The 25973-nt window shown below is 47.3% G+C and overlaps 1 protein-coding gene across 1 annotated transcript in view; it reads right to left on the bottom strand.

Moving 5' to 3' along the window:
• The window catches only part of LOC134944120 (uncharacterized), a 70445-nt gene that overhangs the window by 23668 nt on the left and 20804 nt on the right, over window positions 1-25973 (bottom strand). The window contains exons 5-6 of the mRNA XM_063932694.1: window positions 21671-21736; window positions 8669-9104 (exon numbers count right to left, since the gene is read on the bottom strand). Coding sequence (XP_063788764.1) covers window positions 8669-9104; window positions 21671-21736 — 502 coding nt within the window. The remainder of the gene's footprint in view (window positions 1-8668; window positions 9105-21670; window positions 21737-25973) is intronic.

Raw genomic sequence — 25973 nt, 5'->3', positions numbered from 1 at the left:
GTCCTAATGATCACCTTTCCTAACTATATATTATGGGTGTGGCCCAAAATTCTTCCTATATGATCCCTGCTTGTAATTTGGTGTGTCATAACTTTTGCTCATTTTCATGTCTAGGGGGTCTGATTTTATGTGGGCTGTTGCAGTTACTGGCATAATGCCCTTCTCTTTTGCACAGATCACAAATCCTTAAGTTCCTCCATGTGCCAATGGCCTGGGGTTTTGGTTGATTTGATGCCTCCTCAAACGCTCGGATGTTCATCATCATCAATCGTTTCCCCTGTACTTCCCTGATTCTTTGGTTTTTATGATTATGGTGTTGTTTTTCTCTTGACCTACAATCTCTTGCAATGTGTCCCTTTTTATGACAACTGTAACAGACTTTCATATCTGGATTTCTCGCAGGGGTGTGTGGCTTTTGTTGGGGTGGTCTTGTGGTTTGGGCCTGAATATTTGCTGCCATTAACTTATCTTTTAGTGACTCTCTGTACCTGGTGCTATTCTGATCATGATTAATGACGGCCTCTCTTAGTGCGGCCACCGAGATCTCTCTCCAGTTTGGGTTGGTGGTCTGTACCCTTGTTTTTAATTCATCCTTTAAACCATTCATTAATACCTTAATCGCTATTCCTTTATGTTGTGCATTTGTCTTGATGTCTGCGATCCCAGTGTTCCTAGCCATTATTTGCAGTGCTCGATTGAAATAATTAGAAACATTTTCCTTTTCGTTTTGCCTTATGGAGAAAATTTCACTCCACTTGACAGTGGTTGGGAAATATATTCCTAACTGTCGGTTAATCTGCCTAATACATTCCTGATTGTGTTCCTCCATACAGGGTACCTCCATGTTTAATTTACAATCAGCAATTAATTTTTCAGGGTCAACCCTGGAGGGCAAACATGCCCTCAGCACTGTCCGCCACTCTTTGTTGGTGGGTTCTGTGGCGTTTCCTAGTTCTTTAATAAACCTTTGGCATTTGGCTAGATTTTTCCCAGGATCAGGAAATTCGGACATAATTGATCTCAATTCGGTCCGGGACAAGAGACAGCGCATTGCACTGTCCTTGACGGGAATGATTCCCTGATCGTCAGTCTTCCCATTGGGGACTGAGATCACCCTGGCCAGATCGAGCTCAGTTACATCATCTTGTGTTGGTCTTACAATATGGGGTACCTCTGTTTGTGCGTGATATGAAACATTGTACGTACCTGTGGACACGACCTCACCTGACCCTCCGTTAGGGGGTTCGATTATTGCCTTTACCAATTTGGTCGTGTCCACCTGGATGGCTTTTGTGATGGTTGCTGGAAGAGGTGCTGACATCGTTCTGGGCTCACTGTCTTGTTTGTATTCCTGAGGGAGGTTTGACATGGGGGGCAACTTGCACAGGTTAATAGTTGTACATTCAACAGTATTACAATAATCATAGTTACATTTATTACACTTATTCTTATAATCTATATTACAGTTGCTAAGAGCGTTTTTATTGTTCCACTTTTGTGCTTTTCTCTCCGCAATCAACTCCTCTCCTGCTGCCATGTCTCTCCCCTCAAGATAAGAGTCAGAAAAGTCAATAGACTCTTTTTGTAATTCACTTTCCTGTTGCCATAACTGTAAATATTCATAATGTTTATTTTGTCTCTTCGTTGGTTCAACGAGACTTATCCTCCTCCTTAAATTTTGTAACACTACTGGACTGAAGCTACCTATTCTTGGGAATTTGTCCCTGTCTTGTACAGTCATTCTCTCCCATTCATCACATAAAACTTCAGCGTGATTTCCATATTTCTTACACATCACATATCGTGCCGACCCGATGGATCGGTTCTCTGAATCAACCCGAACCGAGGTTGATCGCCCCCTACCTGAACAAATGGCCCCCATAATCTGCAGGCGTTGCCTATTCCTCCTTGAATATCAAGGCTTTCAGCGAACCCTTACAAACAAACCAAGATGTCCTTGGGCAGGCCGGCGGTGGTGGTTTATCAAGTACCCCACTTACTTCTCGCCCACGTTGGCCTGTGCTGCAATCACTGTAGCCAGAGCTGCTGTACCCAACCTAGGGCCCCTGTGAACCTTTATTTACTGGGGCGCTTTCCCCAGCAAGTATCGGTTGTTGGATAGTTCCTGAGTGACCAGCGAACTTCCCTTCCCAAAAAATAAAAAATTACACAAATCACGTCAGAATGTACAAATAGCGTTTGTGACCACTTTACTCTGATGGTATTAGGTCAGATTACTAACTACTGCACACAATTACGTGCGGTCCAATCGTTCAGTACACGAGCACTACTTGTCATGTACTGAAAGATCAATGGAATCGATGTTTCCGGCCGCGATTCCTTCAGCGAGAGCTTGTATGGCCTATATGGGTTCTGCACCAACACCCCAGGCGTTGTGCCACTGTACTTTTATAGCGGACCTCTTTGTCTATTTTACCTGTTACCTTATGACCTCCTGGTCTGTTACCTTATGACCTCCTGGTCTTGTTACCTTATGACCTCCTGGTCTTGTTACCTTATGACCTCCTGGTCTTGTTACCTTATGGTCCGCTATACTCTAATGCTCAAATATTATTTAACCAGAGATGCCTCCCTAGCCACCGTATATGTCACTTACACGTATGTCCCTCGACGAGTACTCGGCTTTTCCTTTTGGTTCCACCTTTTAAATTGTATAAACACACTCACTCAACACATGTACACTTTGTTTCTATGTCTATTTCTGCGCAGAAATTGTCTTCAGGCCAAGAGTGTTACCAATTAGGAGCAGGATCTGTTAAACTAAATTTCAGATTTTCTAAAAATAGATTTGCGTTATTTACCGCGTCGCGTTATCTACCGCTGTGCGTTAATTATCGCCTTTGCGTTACTTCACTTTATCACAACTTGAGCTACGTGGGCGTAACCGGACGCTACGTTGCGTAATGAACGCTGCGTGCGTCTGCCTTTTGGATTGCGTACGCTAGTCTTTGTTAGCGACACGTGTACGCAATGCAAAGGATCCACCGTAACACAATATATTTATTTATCAATGTAGGTGATCCCTGATCATCTACCGCAATCCACACTGACTGCCTTGTATCTTCAGACAAACCGTGTGTTGTTCTATACTTTAACTATTACCTCTACTATTAAATAACAGCAAATCTCCTTTTAGCACTTTTCTATCAACTATAAAATTTGGCAAACAGGAATAGTGATATACGAAAAATGAAATACACAAGTGAAAAGAAATGCAGGTATGTATGCGTACGCAAGACAAAAGAAAAATAAACAGTTTTAAAAAGACACAAGCGTTTTGTTCTTACTTCCGGTTACCGGGTTCCTTCAGCACTCTTTATCTAAGCGAAGCAGACGCTTATCCCGCCAGCACTATGAGACAATCTCCCACCCTTTGCTGGGGGATAATGTCTGCTGATCTACCTAGTGCAGATGTGAGAAGTATAGGACGAGTCCCCAATTGACAATGCTAAATTCCTTTGTCGTATAAACAACCCTTTATGAAGCTAAGAACACTGTACGCTGTTTACTTAAGAAGTACCGTAATGGTACGCTATCTGCGTAGCGATCGCTCAGCCGTAGGCGAGACGCTCAAGCGTCACGTTCGCTCACGGCCCAGTGATCACAGGACACGTTATTGGTTATGTCTAGGGGAATGATTCGCTGTAGCGTAGCATACGCTCGAGACCACGAGGAGGTCACCAGCGATGCAGACGCTTACAACACTATACCTTTATGTTAAAACCTTATACCAATGAAATACACTGAATACCTTAATGTGAGTACAGGGTGTAAGTGCAACCTTGTGTAACCTGACTATCTACAAAGCTGCTTGAGCGTCACCGACGCTCAAGTGAACACTTATCACTATAGAAAATACACAGATACTGGTTTAGGTTCCAAGGCCTATTAACTGTATTATGTCTAATATACTTGTAAAAGGGGATAACAGTACATATGATACACTACAATATAACAGAGACTTCCTAACCACAGATCTAAACAATAAATACAAAAAGACAATACTATACTAACCTGAATGCTATACAATACAATGCTATAATACTATGAGAGATATAAGAGTAAAGAAGAGAGAGAGAGATGGAGAGAGAGAGAGAGGAATTGGCTCACAGAAAGACAATGATTACGGAGAGAAACTTACGCACAAAGGGTAACGATCGCAAGCGCCTCTGGACAGCCAGCTTCCCGATTATCAGCAATGATAACAGTTTGAAGAGAAGTAAAGGCTGGATGTCACAGGCCCGTCTTTTATGCTACTCACACAATGCAATCTATTGGTCCCTACAGTCTCACTGTCCATTGGACGCAGGAACTCGGCTTCGCATTATAACAAAGGTCACAAGTTGATTCATATCAGTGGCCCTGGTTATGCAAAACAATGGGTGATAACTAACACATTCCTGTCTTCTGGAGGGGGTATTGTTTGGCGAATACAAAACAGAATCCTGTCTGGGTTCTGTTCTATATTCATGATGTCCACTTTCAGTTGAGACAATGACATCTCAGCCCTCATTCTCCTGTATACAAATCCAGCCCCATTTGTAAACACAGGTGTTGACCCTCCTCATTGAGTCTCAAAAGCTCAGTGTAATTAAAGACTATTGTACTCCGTCTGCGGGAAAGATACTGATTTGGAGTACAATTGATCTTCAATTACTATTCCTGTGTTTACCTTATGCATGTGTAGATATGAGGCCCTCTTAACATGCAAACTATTGTTTGGGGGATCTCTGAGGTCAAAGAGACATTTGAGACCTACTGATGCCTGTCTCCAACTGTTCAGATGCATGACTAAGTAAGGACAAATAATAATAAATAAATGGACATAACTTCTTATGTCCATAACTATTCGCACGAGCAATTAATCTGCTCCAAACCAACACCGGAATATTGCTATTTAAATACTCTTCCGATAGGTACCAAACACCACTGTCTGACTCCTGTTAGACCCTTCGCACAATACAAAGAGGGATTCCTCCGTTCAGGGACATTCTATATTAACCAAACTTTCAGAATCTATCAAAGGGACCATAATCTATAAACTACATTAATTGTGAAAATATGTAACGAATGAGTCGCACGCTACGACTACGTAAACTCTACCGTAAATACGCATACCGCGCCTGTGAGTGCACGCTATTGCGGGTATGCGCCTCCACGGGAGAGCGCACGCACGCGCAGCGCGGACCAGTGTGCGGTGCAAATATGGCAACGTGCATAGAGACATTTTTCTGACTTCGACACAGGGAATCTTGTATTCTTTGTATTATCCACGTACTTGGCAAAACAAAAAAACGGAAACCCGACCACGCACTGAAAGGGGCCCCATGTTTACACATGTGACCCCTTTCCCCGACTGCCAGGACCCCCCCTGACTCCTGTCAAAGAGGGTCCCTTCAGCCAATCAGGGAGCGCCACGTCGTGGCACTCTCCTGATTGGCTGTGTGCTCCTGTAGTGTGTGTCAGGCAGCACACGGCACAGATACAATGTAGCGCCTATGCGCTCCATTGTATCCAATGGTGGGAACTTTGCGGTCAGCGGTTGACCGAAAGTAACCTCACCGCTGACCGCAAAGTTCCCACCATTGGATACAATGGAGCGCATAGGCGCTACATTGTATCTCTGCCGTGTGCTGCCTCACAGACACTACAGGAGCACACAGCCAATCAGGAGAGTGCCACGACGTGGCGCTCCCTGATTGGCTGAAGGGACCCTCTTTGACAGGAGTCAGGGGGGGTCCTGGCAGTCGGGGAAAGGGGTCCCATGTGTAAACATGGGACCCCTTTCAGTGCATGGTCGGGTTTCCGTTTTTTTGTTTTGCCAAGTATGTGGATTATACAAAGCACAGAATCTACACTGGATTATGTGAGTATAATTTTTTTCACAGGTCCCCCAAGGATTCTACATGGAGAAGAGGACCGAGCCTCGTGGGAACATAGGTAAGTATGTATGTATGGAGGTGTGCATGTATGTAATAAACTTATACTTTCACGGTGTGTGTGTCCTGTTTTTTTTGGGGTATTTTTTTGGTAGTAGTACTACAGGTACCAGCGGCCCAGGTTTTCTACCGCATGCTGGTACTTGTGGTTCTCCAAGTACCAGCTTGCGGGGGAGGCTTGCTGGGACTTGTAGTACTGCTACTAAAAACAATATTCACATTTTTTTTACACTTGGCTATCAGCCCCCCATCCGCCGCCCTTGGATGGGGGGGACAGCCTCGGGCTTCACCCCTGGCCCTTGGGTGGCTGGAGGGGGGAGACCCCTTGATTTAAGGGGTTCCCACTCCTCCAGGGTACCCCGGCCAGGGGTGACTAGTTGGGTATGTAATGCCAGGGCCGCAGGGACCACTATAAAAGTGTCCCCCGGCTGTGGCATTATGTACCTGGCTAGTGGAGCCCGGTGCTGGTTTCAAAAATACGGGGGACCCTACGCTTTTTGTCCCCCATATTTTTGGAACCAGGACCAGGCGCAGAGCCCGGTGCTGGTTGATGAAATATGGGGGAACCCCTGTCAATTTTGTTCCCATATTTTGTCAACCAGGACCGGCTCAAAGAGCCCGAGGCTGGTTGTGCTTATGAGGGGGGACCCCACGCAATTTTTTTTTCACTTTTGACACTAAACACACCCTTTCCCATAGATAACCATGCACACATCTCACTGATCCATGCATGGTTATCCAAACTCGACTGGAAAAAGCAGGTCTATTTTTCCCCTGCTTTTTTTTAACGAATCGCAAAAAAATAGACCCGCACTTGAGCACTCAGAGACTAACACCCAAATACGAAAGAATAGTGAATACCCGTATTGTATGAAATAACAGCCGCGTTTGACCGATGGTCTATTCATTCGTATTTCAGAACTTTGCCAATCAAACCATTACAAATAGACCAGACACTGCCGAGTTTTCAGCTTAGTGAATTCCCGGATTGGGACTTAGAAAAAAAAACACAAATCGGCAAAACTCGGATTTTTAGTAAATACTGGCCTAAGAGTGCCCATGTCTCCTGCGGAGCCCGTCTATACTAGTGATGAGCGAGGTTCGGTTTTACTCGGTTTTACTCGGTTCTCAAAACGGCATCTTATTGGCTATCCAAAACACGTGACATCCGTGAGCCAATAAGATGCCGTTTTGAGAACCGAGTAAAACCGAGTAAAACCGAGTAAAACCGAATCCGCTCATCACTAGTCTATACCCCATGGTCCTTACGGAGTCCCCAGCATCCTCTAGGAGGTAAGAGAAAAATTAAGAACTGTTTCACAAAATGTGCACTCGTGCTCTTGAACCTACAGTAATTCGCCATTATTGATTGGACGTAAATCAGCCCCGTCACCCGCATGATGAGTAGCGTGGGCACACCATGACACTACGGCACCCATACTTATGCACCGATACCGGGTGATTACTGGGAATGGAGCAGAACAGGGTCCACGGCAACCAAAAGGTTCCACTTTTAATGGACCTGTCCATGGACCATTATTACCAAACACTTGGGCAGCTTTGAAATGATGGAGGAGAGCCTTCAGGATCCTATTAGTGAGCAATGGTATCCACCTTGCTACTTTGCCATACATCCCATTTTTGCCCCATATGTTTCGGATGAACACCAATCATGGACAGAATGCGAAAGGCCTGGAAGTGCCTGAATATTGTTGTATGTTTCTTTTGCACTGTATGGATAGTTTTACAGACTGTTTTGGTGACTTTGGATCTAATTTAGATTTGTACATAAACCCGATGGTTTGCATACAAATGCAATGTTTGGGGGTCTGTGCATGTGCAGTACAAGTCTTGCAATGTCGCTCGGAGCCCCCTGTCAGCCGACACATGATTGACATGCTTTGGTGTTTGGGGGGGAAGGGGGCACGAGGCACCGTTTTTCAAAACGGAGGCATGTCGCCCCCTGTTTTGATGATGTGGCAGGTCCAGGGTCTGCGTTGCCAGATCCGAATCGGACGGCCGGCCTGAGTAAGGTTATAAAGCCAGTCAGTTGATCATTGGGGGTCATTCCGAGTTGTTTGCTCGCTAGCTGCTTTTAGCAGCATTGCACATGCTAGGCCGCCGCCCTCTGGGAGTGTATCTTAGCTTAGCAGAATAGCGAACGAAAGATTAGCAGAATTGCTACTAAATAATTCCTTGCAGTTTCTGAGTAGCTCCAGACCTACTCACAGATTGCGATCAGCTCAGTCCATTTAGTTCCTGGTTTGACGTCACAAACACGCCCTGCATTCGGCCAGCCACTCCCCCGTTTCTCCAGACACTCCCGCGTTTTTCCCTGACACGCCTGCGTTTTTTTGCAAACGCCGTGAAAACGCTGAGTTGCCGCCCAGAAACGCCCCTTTTCTGTCAATCATTTACCGAACACCAGTGCGACTGAAAAGCGCCGCAGAAGCCACAGCAAAACAGCTAAGTTTTGTGTTAAATAACTAAGCGCATGCGCCCTGCGTGCCTTGCGCATGCGCAATATGCAACTAATCGCAGCATAGCGAAAATCTGCAACGAGCGAACAACTCGGAATGACCCCCATTATTGTACAAAGAGCTGTGTCACAAATGGATTGCAACCTGAGAGAACCGCCTGAGAAACAGTGTATGAGACTACAAAGACATAATTACACAGTGCCAGGACGAGGCGGCGCTGTACAATACCTGGCTTTATCTGCAGAGACAATGCGTCTTTCAGTTTGTCTATGAGCTCCTGTAGGTGCCCTTCTTCCGTCCTCATGGGTGGAAGTGCTGAAGGACTCTCTATCCCATCTTCCATTGTCCAGCTGCATTTCTCCGGCCTCATCCCATCATCTCCCGGACAATGGACGCTTCCCGTTTTTTGTTTATCTTTGTGACCGGAAGCGGCCTTGATAGACTCACATAAGTGTCTCATATGTTTTAGCGTCTGTCTGTTTTGCGCCTTGAAATGGTCATTTTCTGTCCGTATTGTGGAGCACGTGCCATGGCGGTCTCTCTGGCTTCTACTGCAATGTTCTCCCATTGGGGTAAAAGCAGCGGCATCCCAATTCATATAGTTTAAAACCTTTTTATTCTTTATACTCAGTCCATGCTTCAACTTGGAGAACTTAATTACATCCTAATAAAAAAAGAGCCACGTTACGGACCGGTTATAGACAGGGATTCATTATTGTATTACACTCATAAATGTTATTTAATGACCTGTCACAGACCAATGTACTGTACACTGGGCTCTCCTGTTGTCCACACCTAGTTATTCTTACCGCACACAAGTGGCGCATTTATAATGGACCCTGCGTGTGCGATGGACGGCGGGGCCCCTGGGTGCAGGGGTGTACACCGTCTGTGCCCATATGTTATACTCGCCTATGCTGCATACCCGGAAAATGGCGCAGCGCCCCGGTCAGGGGTTAGGGCGTGACTTTTACCCTATACGCGTCTGCTGTAAATGATGTATATTTCCACTGTTTATTGAAGTTATAGAAGCCATGGAAATACTATAACAACACCAAACACATTGTAAGTCATTAGGAAGCTGCAGAGATATGGAACAGGCGGAGATGTGTTATAGTTTGTGTATCGGATTTTATTAGTTGGGTGTCAGCTCCTTTTAAACGCTCTGCATTTCTCCGAGCGGGCTGTAAATGGTTTTGCTCTATTGTGTCCAACACTTATTAATTAGGATTTATTATTTCAGTCTCAGAAAAGCAGTAACTAAAGCTGAGGCAATAATAACCGGAGGAGCGCTGCACGGGGAATCTGATCTGAATCTGATTGGCTCCAGCTTTGGCTGGTGGGTCGTACTGTGCGCGTGATTTGGGATGTGGCATAGAAAAAACTGTAATGCATGGCCCCCGATTCACAGATGCAGGTAAGACTGGAATTGTCTGTAAGGATACGTCTTGGTGCAGAACTGATGGTCTGGCAGGGGTTGGAGCTGATATACCGGCAGCCAGAATACCGGACGCAGCACCTCGATGGTTAGAATCCCGACAGAGCTCAGGTAAGTATGTTAACGCTTCACCTCTATTCCCCCTATCCCTAACCCTACCTTTGCGTAGCCTAAACCTAACCCTCCCACCCCGCAGCCTAACCCTCCCCGGTGGGGTCTAATCCTAACCTCCCTTACCACCACCTAATCCTTAACCCCCCCACCTCGCAGCCTAACCCTAACCCTCCGCCAGTAGCCTAAACCTAACCCCCCCAAGGGGCAAGGAGACTTGTTGAAGGGGGTAAAGCTGTAGATCTTCCACAGGTGGTGGGCACTGTCACTGAGATGTCAATCAATTACTGCCAATCACCAATAGAGCCACACCCACTGACATCTCATTGGCCAACAGGACTGATATAAGCAGCCTAACTGAATCCATAATCATCCTTGAAAAAGCCCTAAGGGGTGAAACGCGTTGGGGGAGGCACACACTCGGCACAAACATTTTTACCAGTACCAACAAGTCTCCTGAGCGGTCGGGCAGCGCTGCTGAAGCCAACAGGAACCCGAAAGTCTTGTGAGACTTGGGAACCCGGAAGTCACGGCAGCACCCGGTGGTCCCACAGGTCCCCGCTGCGGGTGTACATTTCCATACACGCCGTGGAAGCAGGGATCCTAGACAGGACAGCAAGGAGGGACAGACTATACAGAGGCGCAGCAACAAAACGGATAACACCATTGGCTGGGACCTCGGAGTTAGACGCCAGTGCCGAGAACGGCACCATCGTACACCTGGGGGGGAGAGTACTGTACCTGGAGGGTTGGGACGCCGGCTCTCGAACAGAGACACTTACATCCATTGTATCACAAAGGAACGCACCACTTTTACTGGAACCAGCATTTGGAACCTATTTGATCATGACTATTATGTACTAACTTCCAGCTACAGATTACTACTATATTTCACAGTCTGCGTCATCAGCATCAGCATCTGGGCTTTGGGTCCAATTCAGACCTGATCGCTGCTGTGCGTATTCGCACAGCAGCCGATCAGGTCTGAACTGCGCATGCTCCGGCGCCGCAGTGCACCGGCGCATGCCAGACAGCCGACGGCCATCTCAGCCTAGCGATCGCCTATGTGTTTGGCCGCCGTTTTGGGGGCATGGTCTGGGCAATGCAGGCGTGCCGTTCTGTGCGAGGGGCAGGCTTCGGCGGCTGCGTGATGTCACAGGAGCTGCACTGGCTGGGAGCTACTTGTCAAGTACAAAAGCATCGCTGCTGTGCGATGCTCTTGTATTTGTGCGGCAGGGCAGGGACTGACATGCGGGGCGGGCTAGCCCTGTGCTGGGCGTCCCCCCGCATGTCTGAGTAACTGATCGTAGCCGTGCAAAATGCGATCAGATCTGAATTAGGTCCATTGATCCTAACTGTGGTCCCTCTCCTGTGAGCTAACAATCGCTGTTAATTTATCATTTGCTATTTGAATGCATTGTACTCTGTATGCCTGAGCACTGTGTCTCAATAAAAGGCATAGATATACCCAGTAGCGGATCTTGCCACGGGCAAGCAGGACTTTTGCCCGGGGCGCCGCCTTCCAGAGGGCACCGGCGCCATCCGGAGGGTGCCGCACCATGGCAAGATCCCGTTACTGTGCTACTGTGTGCCCCCCGCTGTGTCCCGCGCTGGTCCCCCGCTGTGAAGGGAACTAGACGATACTCATCTAGTTTCCCTTCGTGGAGAGGACCTTTGCTGTGCGGTGCACGATGATGTCATCGCGCACCGCACAGCATTGTGGGACTGACACAGACGCTAGGGGTCTTAATTGACCTCTAGTGTCTGTTTATACGTCTCTCCCATAGATCCAAGGAGCGGCACGGCGCCGGCGGAGGTCTGCAGCGGTCGGGAATCAGGAGCGGGGATTGTAAGTATTATTTTATATTTTTTTCTTTTTCTTTCAGCGGCGCTACAGGGGGCAGAAATGGGGGCGTAACTGGCCACGCCACCGTACGAAGCCACGCCCCTATTTTTTTCCCGGGGCGCCACAATGGCTAGAACCGGCCCTGGATATACCCAACGCTTATCTGTCACATATTCCTGTACTAACACTAGGAGGTGAGCGCAGGAGCCACTCCCCCAGTAATCACATCATATAATGGGGCATCTTTACATTCAACTCACAATCAGGTCCATAATGGCATCTTCTACACACATATAACTTACTAAATATAATTCTCAAAATATATTTTTGTAATGTCACACTGGGAGGAATACACGATTTAGAAAACGTAACTTTCATGACAAGGCTGTGATCCACTGTCCTTGAAAATGATTCCTCGTCGGCGCATTATGCAGCAACGAGCACCGACGGCTGCCGGGGTAATGGAAGAGACGAGTGTCGTTATGTAACAATACTCTAAATAACGAGTTCTCTTAATGGATGAGGGTGTCAGTAGAGATGAGCGGGTTCGGTTTCTCTGAATCCGAACCCGCCCGAACTTCATGTTTTTTTACACGGGTCCGAGCGACTCGGATCTTCCCGCCTTGCTCGGTTAACCCGAGCGCGCCCGAACGTCATCATCACGCTGTCGGATTCTCGCGAGGCTCGGATTCTATCGCGAGACTCGGATTCTATATAAGGAGCCGCGCGTCGCGGCCATTTTCACACGTGCATTGAGATTGATAGGGAGAGGACGTGGCTGGCGTCCTCTCCGTTTAGAAATTAAAATAGATAGGAGAGTGAGAGTGAGACACTTCATTTACTTACTGGAGCTTAGGAGGAGTTATACTAGTGACTGATGACCAGTGACCTGACCACCAGTGCAGTTTTATAATTTGTTATTATTTAATAATCCGTTCTGTTCTTGTTCTCTGCCTGAAAAAAACGATACACAGTGACTCAGTCACACTCACATACCATATCTGTGCTCAGCCCAGTGTGCTGCATCATCTATGTATAATATCTGACTGTGCTCACACAGCTTAATTGTGGGGGAGACTGGGGAGCAGTTATAGGTTATAGCAGGAGCTAGGAGTACATATTAAACAGTGTACACTTTTGCTGCCAGAGTGCCACTGCCAGTGTGACTGACCACTGACCACTGTGACCAGTGACCTGACCACACTGACCACCAGTATAGTATATTGTGATTGAATGTCTGCCTGAAAAAGTACACTCGTCGTGTGACTTGTGTGGTGTTTTTTTATTCTATAAAAATTAAAAAACTCATTCTGCTGACAGACAGTGTCCAGCAGGTCCGTCATTATATAATATATACCTGTCCGGCTGCAGTAGTGATATATATATATTTTTTATATCATTATTTATCATCCAGTCTATACTAGCAGCAGACACAGTACGGTAGTTCACGGCTGTAGCTACCTCTGTGTCGGCACTCGGCAGTCCATCCATAATTGTATACCACCTACCCGTGGTTTTTTTTTTCTTTCTTCTTTATACATACTACATCTCATTATCATCCAGTCTATATTAGCAGCAGACACAGTACAGTACGGTAGTCCACGGCTGTAGCTACCTCTGTGTCGGCACTCGGCAGTCCATCCATAATTGTATACCACCTACCCGTGGTTTTTTTTTTCTTTCTTCTTTATACATACTACATCTCATTATCATCCAGTCTATATTAGCAGCAGACACAGTACAGTACGGTAGTCCACGGCTGTAGCTACCTCTGTGTCGGCACTCGGCAGTCCATCCATAATTGTATACCACCTACCCGTGGTTTTTTTTTTCTTTCTTCTTTATACATACTACATCTCATTATCATCCAGTCTATATTAGCAGCAGACACAGTACAGTACGGTAGTCCACGGCTGTAGCTACCTCTGTGTCGGCACTCGGCAGTCCATCCATATTTGTATACCACCTACCCGTGGTTTTTTTTTTCTTTCTTCTTTATACATACTACATCTCATTATCATCCAGTCTATATTAGCAGCAGACACAGTACAGTACGGTAGTCCACGGCTGTAGCTACCTCTGTGTCGGCACTCGGCAGTCCATCCATAATTGTATACCACCTACCCGTGGTTTTTTTTTTCTTTCTTCTTTATACATACTACATCTCATTATCAACCAGTCTATATTAGCAGCAGACACAGTACAGTACGGTAGTCCACGGCTGTAGCTACCTCTGTGTCGGCACTCGGCAGTCCATCCATAATTGTATACCACCTACCCGTGGTTTTTTTTTCTTTCTTCTTTATACATACTACATCTCATTATCATCCAGTCTATATTAGCAGCAGACACAGTACATTACGGTAGTCCACGGCTGTAGCTACCTCTGTGTCGGCACTCGGCAGTCCATCCATAATTGTATACCACCTACCCGTGGTTTTTTTTTTCTTTCTTCTTTATACATACTACATCTCATTATCAACCAGTCTATATTAGCAGCAGACACAGTACAGTACGGTAGTCCACGGCTGTAGCTACCTCTGTGTCGGCACTCGGCAGTCCATCCATAATTGTATACCACCTACCCGTGGTTTTTTTTTTCTTTCTTCTTTATACATACTACATCTCATTATCAACCAGTCTATATTAGCAGCAGACACAGTACAGTACGGTAGTCCACGGCTGTAGCTACCTCTGTGTCGGCACTCGGCAGTCCATCCATAATTGTATACCACCTACCCGTGGTTTTTTTTTTCTTTCTTCTTTATACATACTACATCTCATTATCATCCAGTCTATATTAGCAGCAGACACAGTACAGTACGGTAGTCCACGGCTGTAGCTACCTCTGTGTCGGCACTCGGCAGTCCATCCATAATTGTATACCACCTACCCGTGGTTTTTTTTTTCTTTCTTCTTTATACATACTACATCTCATTATCATCCAGTCTATATTAGCAGCAGACACAGTACAGTACAGTAGTCCACGGCTGTAGCTACCTCTGTGTCGGCACTTGGCAGTCCATCCCTAATTGTATACCACCTACCCGTGGTTTTTTTTTCTTTCTTCTTTATACATACTACATCTCATTATCATCCAGTCTATATTAGCAGCAGACACAGTACAGTACGGTAGTCCACGGCTGTAGCTACCTCTGTGTCGGCACTCGGCAGTCCATCCATAATTGTATACCACCTACCCGTGGTTTTTTTTTTCTTTCTTCTTTATACATACTACATCTCATTATCATCCAGTCTATATTAGCAGCAGACACAGTACAGTACGGTAGTCCACGGCTGTAGCTACCTCTGTGTCGGCACTCGGCAGTCCATCCATAATTGTATACCACCTACCCGTGGTTTTTTTTTTCTTTCTTCTTTATACATACTACATCTCATTATCATCCAGTCTATATTAGCAGCAGACACAGTACAGTACGGTAGTCCACGGCTGTAGCTACCTCTGTGTCGGCACTCGGCAGTCCATCCATAATTGTATACCACCTACCCGTGGTTTTTTTTTTCTTTCTTCTTTATACATACTACATCTCATTATCATCCAGTCTATATTAGCAGCAGACACAGTACAGTACGGTAGTCCACGGCTGTAGCTACCTCTGTGTCGGCACTCGGCAGTCCATCCATAATTGTATACCACCTACCCGTGGTTTTTTTTTCTTTCTTCTTTATACATACTACATCTCATTATCATCCAGTCTATATTAGCAGCAGACACAGTACAGTACGGTAGTCCACGGCTGTAGCAACCTCTGTGTCGGCACTCGGCAGTCCATCCATAATTGTATACCACCTACCCGTGGTTTTTTTTTTCTTTCTTCTTTATACATACTACATCTCATTATCAACCAGTCTATATTAGCAGCAGACACAGTACAGTACGGTAGTCCACGGCTGTAGCTACCTCTGTGTCGGCACTCGGCAGTCCATCCATAATTGTATACTAGTATCCATCCATCTCCATTGTTTACCTGAGGTGCCTTTTAGTTGTGCCTATTAAAATATGGAGAACAAAAATGTTGAGGTTCCAAAATTAGGGAAAGATCAAGATCCACTTCCACCTCGTGCTGAAGCTGCTGCCACTAGTCATGGCCGAGACGATGAAATGCCAGCAACGTCGTCTGCCAAGGCCGATGCCCAATGTCATAGTACAGAGCATGTCAAATCCAAAACACCAAATATCAGTAAAAAAAGGACTCTAAAACCTAAAATAAAATTGTCGGAGGAGAAGCGTAAACTTGCCAATATGCCATTTACCACACGGAGTGGCAAGGAACGGCTGAGGCCCTGGCCTATGTTCATGGCTAGTGGTTCAGCTTCACATGAGGATGGAAGCACTCAGCCTCTCGCTAGAAAACTGAAAAGACTCAAGCTGGCAAAAGCACCGCAAAGAACTGTGCGTTCTTCGAAATCCCAAATCCACAAGGAGAGTCCAATTGTGTCGGTTGCGATGCCTGACCTTCCCAACACTGGACGTGAAGAGCATGCGCCTTCCACCATTTGCACGCCCCCTGCAAGTGCTGGAAGGAGCACCCGCAGTCCAGTTCCTGATAGTCAGCTTGAAGATGTCAGTGTTGAAGTACACCAGGATGAGGAGGATATGGGTGTTGCTGGCGCTGGGGAGGAAATTGACCAGGAGGATTCTGATGGTGAGGTGGTTTGTTTAAGTCAGGCACCCGGGGAGACACCTGTTGTCCGTGGGAGGAATATGGCCACTGACATGCCTGGTGAAAATACCAAAAAAATCAGCTCTTCGGTGTGGAAGTATTTCAACAGAAATGCGGACAACAGGTGTCAAGCCGTGTGTTGCCTTTGTCAAGCTGTAATAAGTAGGGGTAAGGACGTTAACCACCTCGGAACATCCTCCCTTATACGTCACCTGCAGCGCATTCATAATAAGTCAGTGACAAGTTCAAAAACTTTGGGCGACAGCGGAAGCAGTCCACTGACCAGTAAATCCCTTCCTCTTGTAACCAAGCTCACGCAAACCACCCCACCAACTCCCTCAGTGTCAATTTCCTCCTTCCCCAGGAATGCCAATAGTCCTGCAGGCCATGTCACTGGCAATTCTGACGAGTCCTCTCCTGCCTGGGATTCCTCCGATGCATCCTTGCGTGTAACGCCTACTGCTGCTGGCGCTGCTGTTGCTGCTGCTGGGAGTCGATGGTCATCCCAGAGGGGAAGTCGTAAGCCCACTTGTACTACTTCCAGTAAGCAATTGACTGTTCAACAGTCCTTTGCGAGGAAGATGAAATATCACAGCAGTCATCCTGCTGCAAAGCGGATAACTGAGGCCTTGACAACTATGTTGGTGTTAGACGTGCGTCCGGTATCCGCCGTTAGTTCACAGGGAACTAGACAATTTATTGAGGCAGTGTGCCCCCGTTACCAAATACCATCTAGGTTCCACTTCTCTAGGCAGGCGATACCGAGAATGTACACGGACGTCAGAAAAAGACTCACCAGTGTCCTAAAAAATGCAGTTGTACCCAATGTCCACTTAACCACGGACATGTGGACAAGTGGAGCAGGGCAGGGTCAGGACTATATGACTGTGACAGCCCACTGGGTAGATGTATGGACTCCCGCCGCAAGAACAGCAGCGGCGGCACCAGTAGCAGCATCTCGCAAACGCCAACTCTTTCCTAGGCAGGCTACGCTTTGTATCACCGGTTTCCAGAATACGCACACAGCTGAAAACCTCTTACGGCAACTGAGGAAGATCATCGCGGAATGGCTTACCCCAATTGGACTCTCCTGTGGATTTGTGGCATCGGACAACGCCAGCAATATTGTGTGTGCATTAAATATGGGCAAATTCCAGCACGTCCCATGTTTTGCACATACCTTGAATTTGGTGGTGCAGAAATTTTAAAAAAACGACAGTGGCGTGCAAGAGATGCTGTCGGTGGCCAGAAGAATTGCGGGACACTTTCGGCGTACAGGCACCACGTACAGAAGACTGGAGCACCACCAAAAACTACTGAACCTGCCCTGCCATCATCTGAAGCAAGAAGTGGTAACGAGGTGGAATTCAACCCTCTATATGCTTCAGAGGTTGGAGGAGCAGCAAAAGGCCATTCAAGCCTATACAATTGAGCACGATATAGGAGGTGGAATGCACCTGTCTCAAGCGCAGTGGAGAATGATTTCAACGTTGTGCAAGGTTCTGATGCCCTTTGAACTTGCCACACGTGAAGTCAGTTCAGACACTGCCAGCCTGAGTCAGGTCATTCCCCTCATCAGGCTTTTGCAGAAGAAGCTGGAGACATTGAAGGAGGAGCTAACACGGAGCGATTCCGCTAGGCATGTGGGACTTGTGGATGGAGCCCTTAATTCGCTTAACAAGGATTCACGGGTGGTCAATCTGTTGAAATCAGAGCACTACATTTTGGCCACCGTGCTCGATCCTAGATTTAAAGCCTACCTTGGATCTCTCTTTCCGGCAGACACAAGTCTGCTGGGGTTGAAAGACCTGCTGGTGAGAAAATTGTCAAGTCAAGCGGAACGCGACCTGTCAACATCTCCTCCTTCACATTCTCCCGCAACTGGGGGTGCGAGGAAAAGGCTCAGAATTCCGAGCCCACCCGCTGGCGGTGATGCAGGGCAGTCTGGAGCGACTGCTGATGCTGACATCTGGTCCGGACTGAAGGACCTGACAACGATTACGGACATGTCGTCTACTGTCACTGCATATGATTCTCTCAACATTGAAAGAATGGTGGAGGATTATATGAGTGACCGCATCCAAGTAGGCACGTCACACAGTCCGTACTTATACTGGCAGGAAAAAGAGGCAATTTGGAGGCCCTTGCACAAACTGGCTTTATTCTACCTAAGTTGCCCTCCCACAAGTGTGTACTCCGAAAGAGTGTTTAGTGCCGCCGCTCACCTTGTCAGCAATCGGCGTACGAGGTTACATCCAGAAAATGTGGAGAAGATGATGTTCATTAAAATGAATTATAATCAATTCCTCCGCGGAGACATTGACCAGCAGCAATTGCCTCCACAAAGTACACAGGGAGCTGAGATGGTGGATTCCAGTGGGGACGAATTGATAATCTGTGAGGAGGGGGATGTACACGGTGATATATCGGAGGATGATGATGAGGTGGACATCTTGCCTCTGTAGAGCCAGTTTGTGCAAGGAGAGATTAACTGCTTCTTTTTTGGTGGGGGTCCAAACCAACCCGTCATATCAGTCACAGTCGTGTGGCAGACCCTGTCACTGAAATGATGGGTTGGTTAAAGTGTGCATGTCCTGTTTATACAACATAAGGGTGGGTGGGAGGGCCCAAGGACAATTCCATCTTGCACCTCTTTTTTCTTTAATTTTTCTTTGTGTCATGTGCTGTTTGGGGAGGGTTTTTTGGAAGGGACATCCTGCGTGACACTGCAGTGACACTCCTAGATGGGCCCGGTGTTTGTGTCGGCCACTAGGGTCGCTTATCTTACTCACACAGCTACCTCATTGCGCCTCTTTTTTTCTTTGCGTCATGTGCTGTTTGGGGAGGGTTTTTTGGAAGGGACATCCTGCGTGACACTGCAGTGACACTCCTAGATGGGCCCGGTGTTTGTGTCGGCCACTAGGGTCGCTTATCTTACTCACACAGCTACCTCATTGCGCCTCTTTTTTTCTTTGCGTCATGTGCTGTTTGGGGAGGGTTTTTTGGAAGGGACATCCTGCGTGACACTGCAGTGCCACTCCTAGATGGGCCCGGTGTTTGTGTCGGCCACTAGGGTCGCTTATCTTACTCACACAGCTACCTCATTGCGCCTCTTTTTTTCTTTGCGTCATGTGCTGTTTGGGGAGGGTTTTTTGGAAGTGACATCCTGCGTGACACTGCAGTGCCACTCCTAGATGGGCCCGGTGTTTGTGTCGGCCACTAGGGTCGCTTATCTTACTCACACAGCTACCTCATTGCGCCTCTTTTTTTCTTTGCGTCATGTGCTGTTTGGGGAGGGTTTTTTGGAAGGGACATCCTGCGTGACACTGCAGTGCCACTCCTAGATGGGCCAGGTGTTTGTGTCGGCCACTAGGGTCGCTTATCTTACTCACATAGCTACCTCATTGCGCCTCTTTTTTTCTTTGCGTCATGTGCTGTTTGGGGAGGGTTTTTTGGAAGGGACATCCTGCGTGACACTGCAGTGACACTCCTAGATGGGCCCGGTGTTTGTGTCGGCCACTAGGGTCGCTTATCTTACTCACACAGCTACCTCATTGCGCCTCTTTTTTTCTTTGCGTCATGTGCTGTTTGGGGACGGTTTTTTGGAAGGGACATCCTGCGTGACACTGCAGTGCCACTCCTAGATGGGCCAGGTGTTTGTGTCGGCCACTAGGGTCGCTTAGCTTAGTCATCCAGCGACCTCGGTGCAAATTTTAGGACTAAAAATAATATTGTAAGGTGTGAGGTATTCAGAATAGACTGAAAATGAGTGGAAATGATGGTTTTTGAGGTTAATAATACTTTGGGATCAAAATGACCCCCAAATTCTATGATTTAAGCTGTTTTTTAGGTTTTTTGGAAAAAAACACCCGAATCCAAAACACACCCGAATCCGACAAAAAAAATTCGGTTAGGCTTTGCCAAAACGCGGTCGAACCCAAAACACGGCCGCGGAACCGAACCCAAAACCAAAACACAAAACCCGAAAAATTTCCGGCGCTCATCTCTAGTGTCATGACCCAGGGGCTCATTGTAACAACGTTATTATTTTACATGTGGAAAGTCTATTTACAGGTTGAGCGGCCGTGTAATTCCAATCACATGGGACAATTATCAAAATAGCCATTTGAGCCCCACATTCCCTCTACAGTCACCCTTCATATGAGACATTCTATGTGTGCGGAACCACTGGGTCCCCAGTCAGTGTCGGACTGGGGCATGTAGGGCCCACCATGGGTATGCAGTGGTAGGAGCCCTTGTTTAGGGGCGTGGCCAGTCTCTAGAAGGAGTGGTGTGCCCAGCCGCCACATTGGTTTGCCTAACCATTTTGCCTGGGTTGGGCCCCTTGATAAATATATATAGTAAATACTGTAGTGCATACATGATAATGTACCAGATTAATAGCAGCACAGTCTGGAACCTGATCCTCAGAGGAGGGAGTGGGTCACCAGCAGACCTTAGGGACCACCGGTGGTTCCCCTATGGGCCAGTCCAACCCTGTCCCCGGTGCCAGCATAGGTCTAGGTGGACATGCTGAGACTTATAGTTCATCAACAACTGGGGAGCTGTGTCAAAAGATATGTAGTAACACTGGGGGTCATTCCAAGTTGTTCACTAGCTGAAAATGTTCGCTGTGCAGCGACGATTCAAAAAAAACGGCACTTCTGTGCATGCGTATGCAGCGCAATGGCACGCGCGACGTACTTTCACAACGGCCGATGTATTTTCACACAAGGTCTAGCAAAGCTTTTCAGTTGCACTGCTGACCGTAGAGTGATTGACAGGAAGAGGGCGTTTCTGGGTGTCAACTGACCGTTTTCAGGTAGAGATTGAAAAAACGCAGGCGAGCCAGGAAAAATGCAGGTGTGGCCGAGCGAACGCAGGGCGTGTTTGTGACGTCAAAACAAGAACTGAACAGTCTGAAGTGATCGCAAGCGCTGAGTAGGTCTGAAGCTACTCTGAAACTGCACAATATTATTTTGTAGCCGCTCTGCGATCCTTTCGTTCGCACTTCTGCTAAGCTAAAATACACTCCCAGTGGGCGGCGGCATAGCATTTGCACGACTGCTAAAAACTGCTAGCGAGCGATCAACTCGGAATGACCCCCAATATTCGTATGTACTTTATGACATTTATATCAGAAATCTCACTTTTGCCCTTGCTGGCGGCTCCTTCGCTTCACATTTCAATCCGGTTCTTGCATTGGTCGCTGGCGTCTGTGGTGAGAATGAAGCAGAGAGAAGTTTGTGACTTGTTTTATCACAGTTCTGGAAATGTTGTTCAGAAATACACTCTCAGTAACCAGCGTATTAGTTGTGTCAGCCTGGGCACCCCACGACTGACTGTGACCTCTGACCCACATGAACCAATGATAGTTACTTGTAGCTGCATTTCCATACTCTGCTCATCCTCTAGTACAACGTCTGTCTCCGACCACCGGCTGAACTAATTAGTCCAGTTCCATTGCTAATGACCCGGTGTCTATCGCAGAACAGAGAGTTTCTGGGAATTGCGGCTCAGTTTATCATTTCCTTAGAGATGACGGATGGAATTAATCACATCCACTTACGAACTAGAAAGGTCACCGTTCAGCTAATTACATGCAGTGTATTCACTGATAAATTCACATACTGTAGTATTGCTGGTTCATCTACTAAGATTCTGCAAAGTAAATAATGATATAACGCTCTACTGATAAGTTATCTTCTATCTATTTATAACATGTACATACGTTTTGCTAATACACTGTGTGTAAGTGATGTCTGCATGAATATAACCACCTGTAACTTTGTATCATTCTAGGCGTACAGGGTTGGACTGGACCACAGGGGTACAGGTGACCCCCCCCTGGTGGGCCCCACTGCCAGTGCATTGATGTTAATCTGATACACTACTGTGCATGCACTGGCAGTATGTATAGTTATAAAGTGTCCAGACCCAGCACTATTTAATGTTTAGCTTAGGGGTATATTCAATTGATGTCGGATCTAGTGTAGGCCCCTAGGCAAAGCAATGCACTGGGTCCCCTACCCATTCTCCAGCGGTAGAGGTGGTGGAGGGTGCTATCAGCGGCAGCTTTGATGTCCTGTGGGTGGTAGGGGGTGTTCTATCTTCCGCTCAGAGTGTAGGACCTGGAGCAGTTATTTCTGCTAATTACTCCTTTACTGCACAGATGGTGGGAGATGGGGCGGGAGGGAGAACACTAAACTGTAGAAGAAGGCATTGGGCTGAATGAAGGGGCCCCGGTATATGGCTTCTGGGGTGATAGGGAGTGTTTAATACGCACGGGAGGGGTGGATACTGGAGTGGGATTAATATTAATTTTCTGGTGGGAGGGCAGCTTGCTTGTCTGCAGATATCTCCAGTTCCTGGAAATAGATTTCTTAGCTTTCAATGGGATGAACAAACTAGAGAGTCCCACCTTTCAGGAGGGACTGGGGACACCTTTCAGGAGGGACTGGGGACACCTTTCAGGAGGGACTGGGGACACCTTTCAGGAGGTGCTGGGGACACCTGTCAGGAGGGACTGGGGACACCTTTCAGGAGGGACTGGGGACACCTTTCAGGAGGTACTGGGGACACCTTTCAGGAGATACTGGGGACACTTGTCAGAAGGCACTGGGGACACCTTTCAGGAGGTGCTGGAGACACCTTTCAGGAGGTACTGGGGACACCTTTCAGGAGATATTGGGGACTTGGGGATCAGAGTTCAGGAGTCAGATCAATCCAAATATAAAACTGCATATTAGGCATGTGGAGCTGGAGCAGGGACCAGCTGCTGGGAGGCTGATATCTCTGGTTCTGGGCATAGCAGAGACAAGCTGCCAGTGTCCACTAACAGAGGAGAGTCCCAGCTTTTGGAGAATACCCTCAGAAAAACTCTAAGTCAGACAGAACCTGAGATAACCTGACTGGGAAGAGAAATAAACAGGCTTGGATGGGGACCACTGCTTAGAAGTCGGATATCTCCGGTTTCCCAGGACTGATTTTCAAATATCTGGTACCCCTGGAAATAGGGGACCCTCAGCTATCAGCCTAGGGCCCTTATAATCCTGGGGCCCTTGGGCAAGTGCCCATTGAGCCCATACAAAGAGACGGCCCTGATTAGCGTCCAAATCCGACAGGATTTGGCCGTTCCCGACAATGGCCAAAAAGTTTTCTTTTTAAAGTCGGATTGACATTGGGGGTCATTCTGAGTTGTTCGCTCACTAGCTACTTTTAGCAGCCGTGCAAACGCATAGTCGCCGCCCACGGGGGAGTGTATTTTCGCTTTGCAGGTGTGCGAACGCCTGTGCAGCAGAGCGCCTGCAAACACATTTTGTGCAGAACAAGACCAGCCCTGTAGTTACTTATCCTGTGCGATAATTGCTGCGACGATTGACACGGTAATGATGTCAGATACCTGCCCAGCAAACGCCCGGACACGCCTGTGTTTTTCCAACCACTCCCAGAAAACGGTCAGTTGACACCCAGAAACGCCCCCTTTCTGTCAATCTCCTTGCGTTCAGCTGTGCAATTGGAATCGTCGCTAGAACCAGTGCAAAACCACAATGGACTTCGTACCAGTATGACGCGCGTGCAAATTGCGGTGCATACGCATGCACAGATTAGCCGTTTTTTTTTTCACTGATCGCTACGCAGCTAACGATCAACTCGGAATGACCCCCATTGTCAGAAACGGGGCTAAAACCTGTCGGATTTGGCCGCGATTCCGACAAAACACATGGATCGGCGGCTATTCCGTCGATCCACGTGTTTTCCAACAAGTCGGAATTGCCGACTTGTTGGAAAAACGGCAGCCAAATTTAATAGGTCGGAACAGTCTCCGACCGAAAAAAGTCGGTCGCTGCCGTTTTTCCGACAAGACGGCAGTTCCGACTACAATTGAATACACCCCTTAGCCTCTGTGGCGGCCTAGCTCTTTGGAGACTGGTCACACCCCTATGCATGGGCCCTACCACTGCATTCCCCCGGTGGGCCCTTCATACCACAGTCTGACACTGCCTTCGGGTGAGCCTTCCTCCTAGCGCGTCCTCTTCTGTAGCAAGCGTTACAACCTTGTTAATGGGCGCACGGATTCCAAGGGGGAAATTTACTAAAGGTCAATTTTAAAATCGATGAAGATTGAACAAAATCGATGATGTACTTTCATGGCCAAAACACACATTTATTAATATTTAAAAATGTATATATGAAAAATCACCTGTGTGTTTCAGCCCTTGAAACCCAAGATCGATTGAGATTGATTTTCATCGCTTAAAATGGACCTTTAGTAAATTTCTCCGCAGTAGCGCTTTCTTCTGAATTTAATAATTAACTTTCAAATGAAATATCACTTTTTTTTTTGTTGGATTTTTTGTTTCTTTGCAGATATTATTGAGTTTATCCATTTTCAATCACAATAATGGCGTGATACCACAGAATATTACATTAGAATTAAAAATAGTTCAATATAAAACCGACTTAAAAGTCGCGTCTTGAGGGCCTAATTCAGACCTGGATACGGCAGCGTCAGCATTTGCAGGCTGAAGCCCCGTGCTATGTGCGCAAGAGCAGCAGCAAAAGCATCTCACTGGTGCAATCGCGTCTGGCTGATTGACAGGCAGAGGCGGTCGCGGGGCGTGTCGACAGCCATGTGGCGGCATTTTCAGGGTGCAGTCCGGAGATCGCAGGCATGTCCGGACCGTTTGCGGAGCGGAGCAGAGTGTGGCGGCTGCAAGACGTCACACGCAACCGCTGCGGCCAAAAACGTGGCGGGTAGCCGCCTGCCTTTGCAGCTCGGCAGGTGCAAAAATATCGCCGCTGTGCAATGCTTTTGCTCATCTATGGGGGCGGGGGGGGGGGGTATGGCCTGGCATACGGGGCGCCCCCCTTCATGTCAAAGATTTTGATTGTAGATGTGCATTTTTCCGCACATCTACGTTCAGGTCTGAATTATGGCCTATGGGGGTCATTCCGAGTTGATCGCTAGCTGCCGTTGTTCGCAGCGCAGTGATCAGGCTAAAAATCTGCATTTCTGCGCATGCGTATGCACCGCAATGCGCAGGCGTGACGTACGGGTACAAAGGGCGTTGTGGTTGTGCACAGGTTCTAGCAAAGTTTTCAGTCGCACTGACGGCTGCAAGAAGACTGACAGGAAAGGGGACATTACTGGGTGTCAACTGACCGTTTTCAGGGAGTGTTTGCAAAAACGCAGGCGTGTCTGAAAATACGCAGGCGTGGTTGGGCGTTCGCTGGGCGGGTGTATGACGTCAAATCCGGACACGAATAGCCTGAAGTGATCGCAAGCGCTGAGTAGGTTCAGAGCTACTCTGAAACTGCACAAACTGATTTTGCAGAGCTCGGCTGCACATGCGTTCGCACTTCTGCTAAGCTAAAATACACTCCCCAGTGGGCGGCGGCATAGCGTTTGCACGGCTGCTAAAAGCTGCTAGCGAGCGATCAACTCGGAAT

The sequence above is a fragment of the Pseudophryne corroboree genome, chromosome 7 (assembly GCF_028390025.1).
Source record: "Pseudophryne corroboree isolate aPseCor3 chromosome 7, aPseCor3.hap2, whole genome shotgun sequence".
In the NCBI taxonomy this organism is placed as follows: Eukaryota; Metazoa; Chordata; class Amphibia; order Anura; family Myobatrachidae; genus Pseudophryne; species Pseudophryne corroboree.
This window is presented reverse-complemented; position numbering and strand designations above follow the sequence as displayed.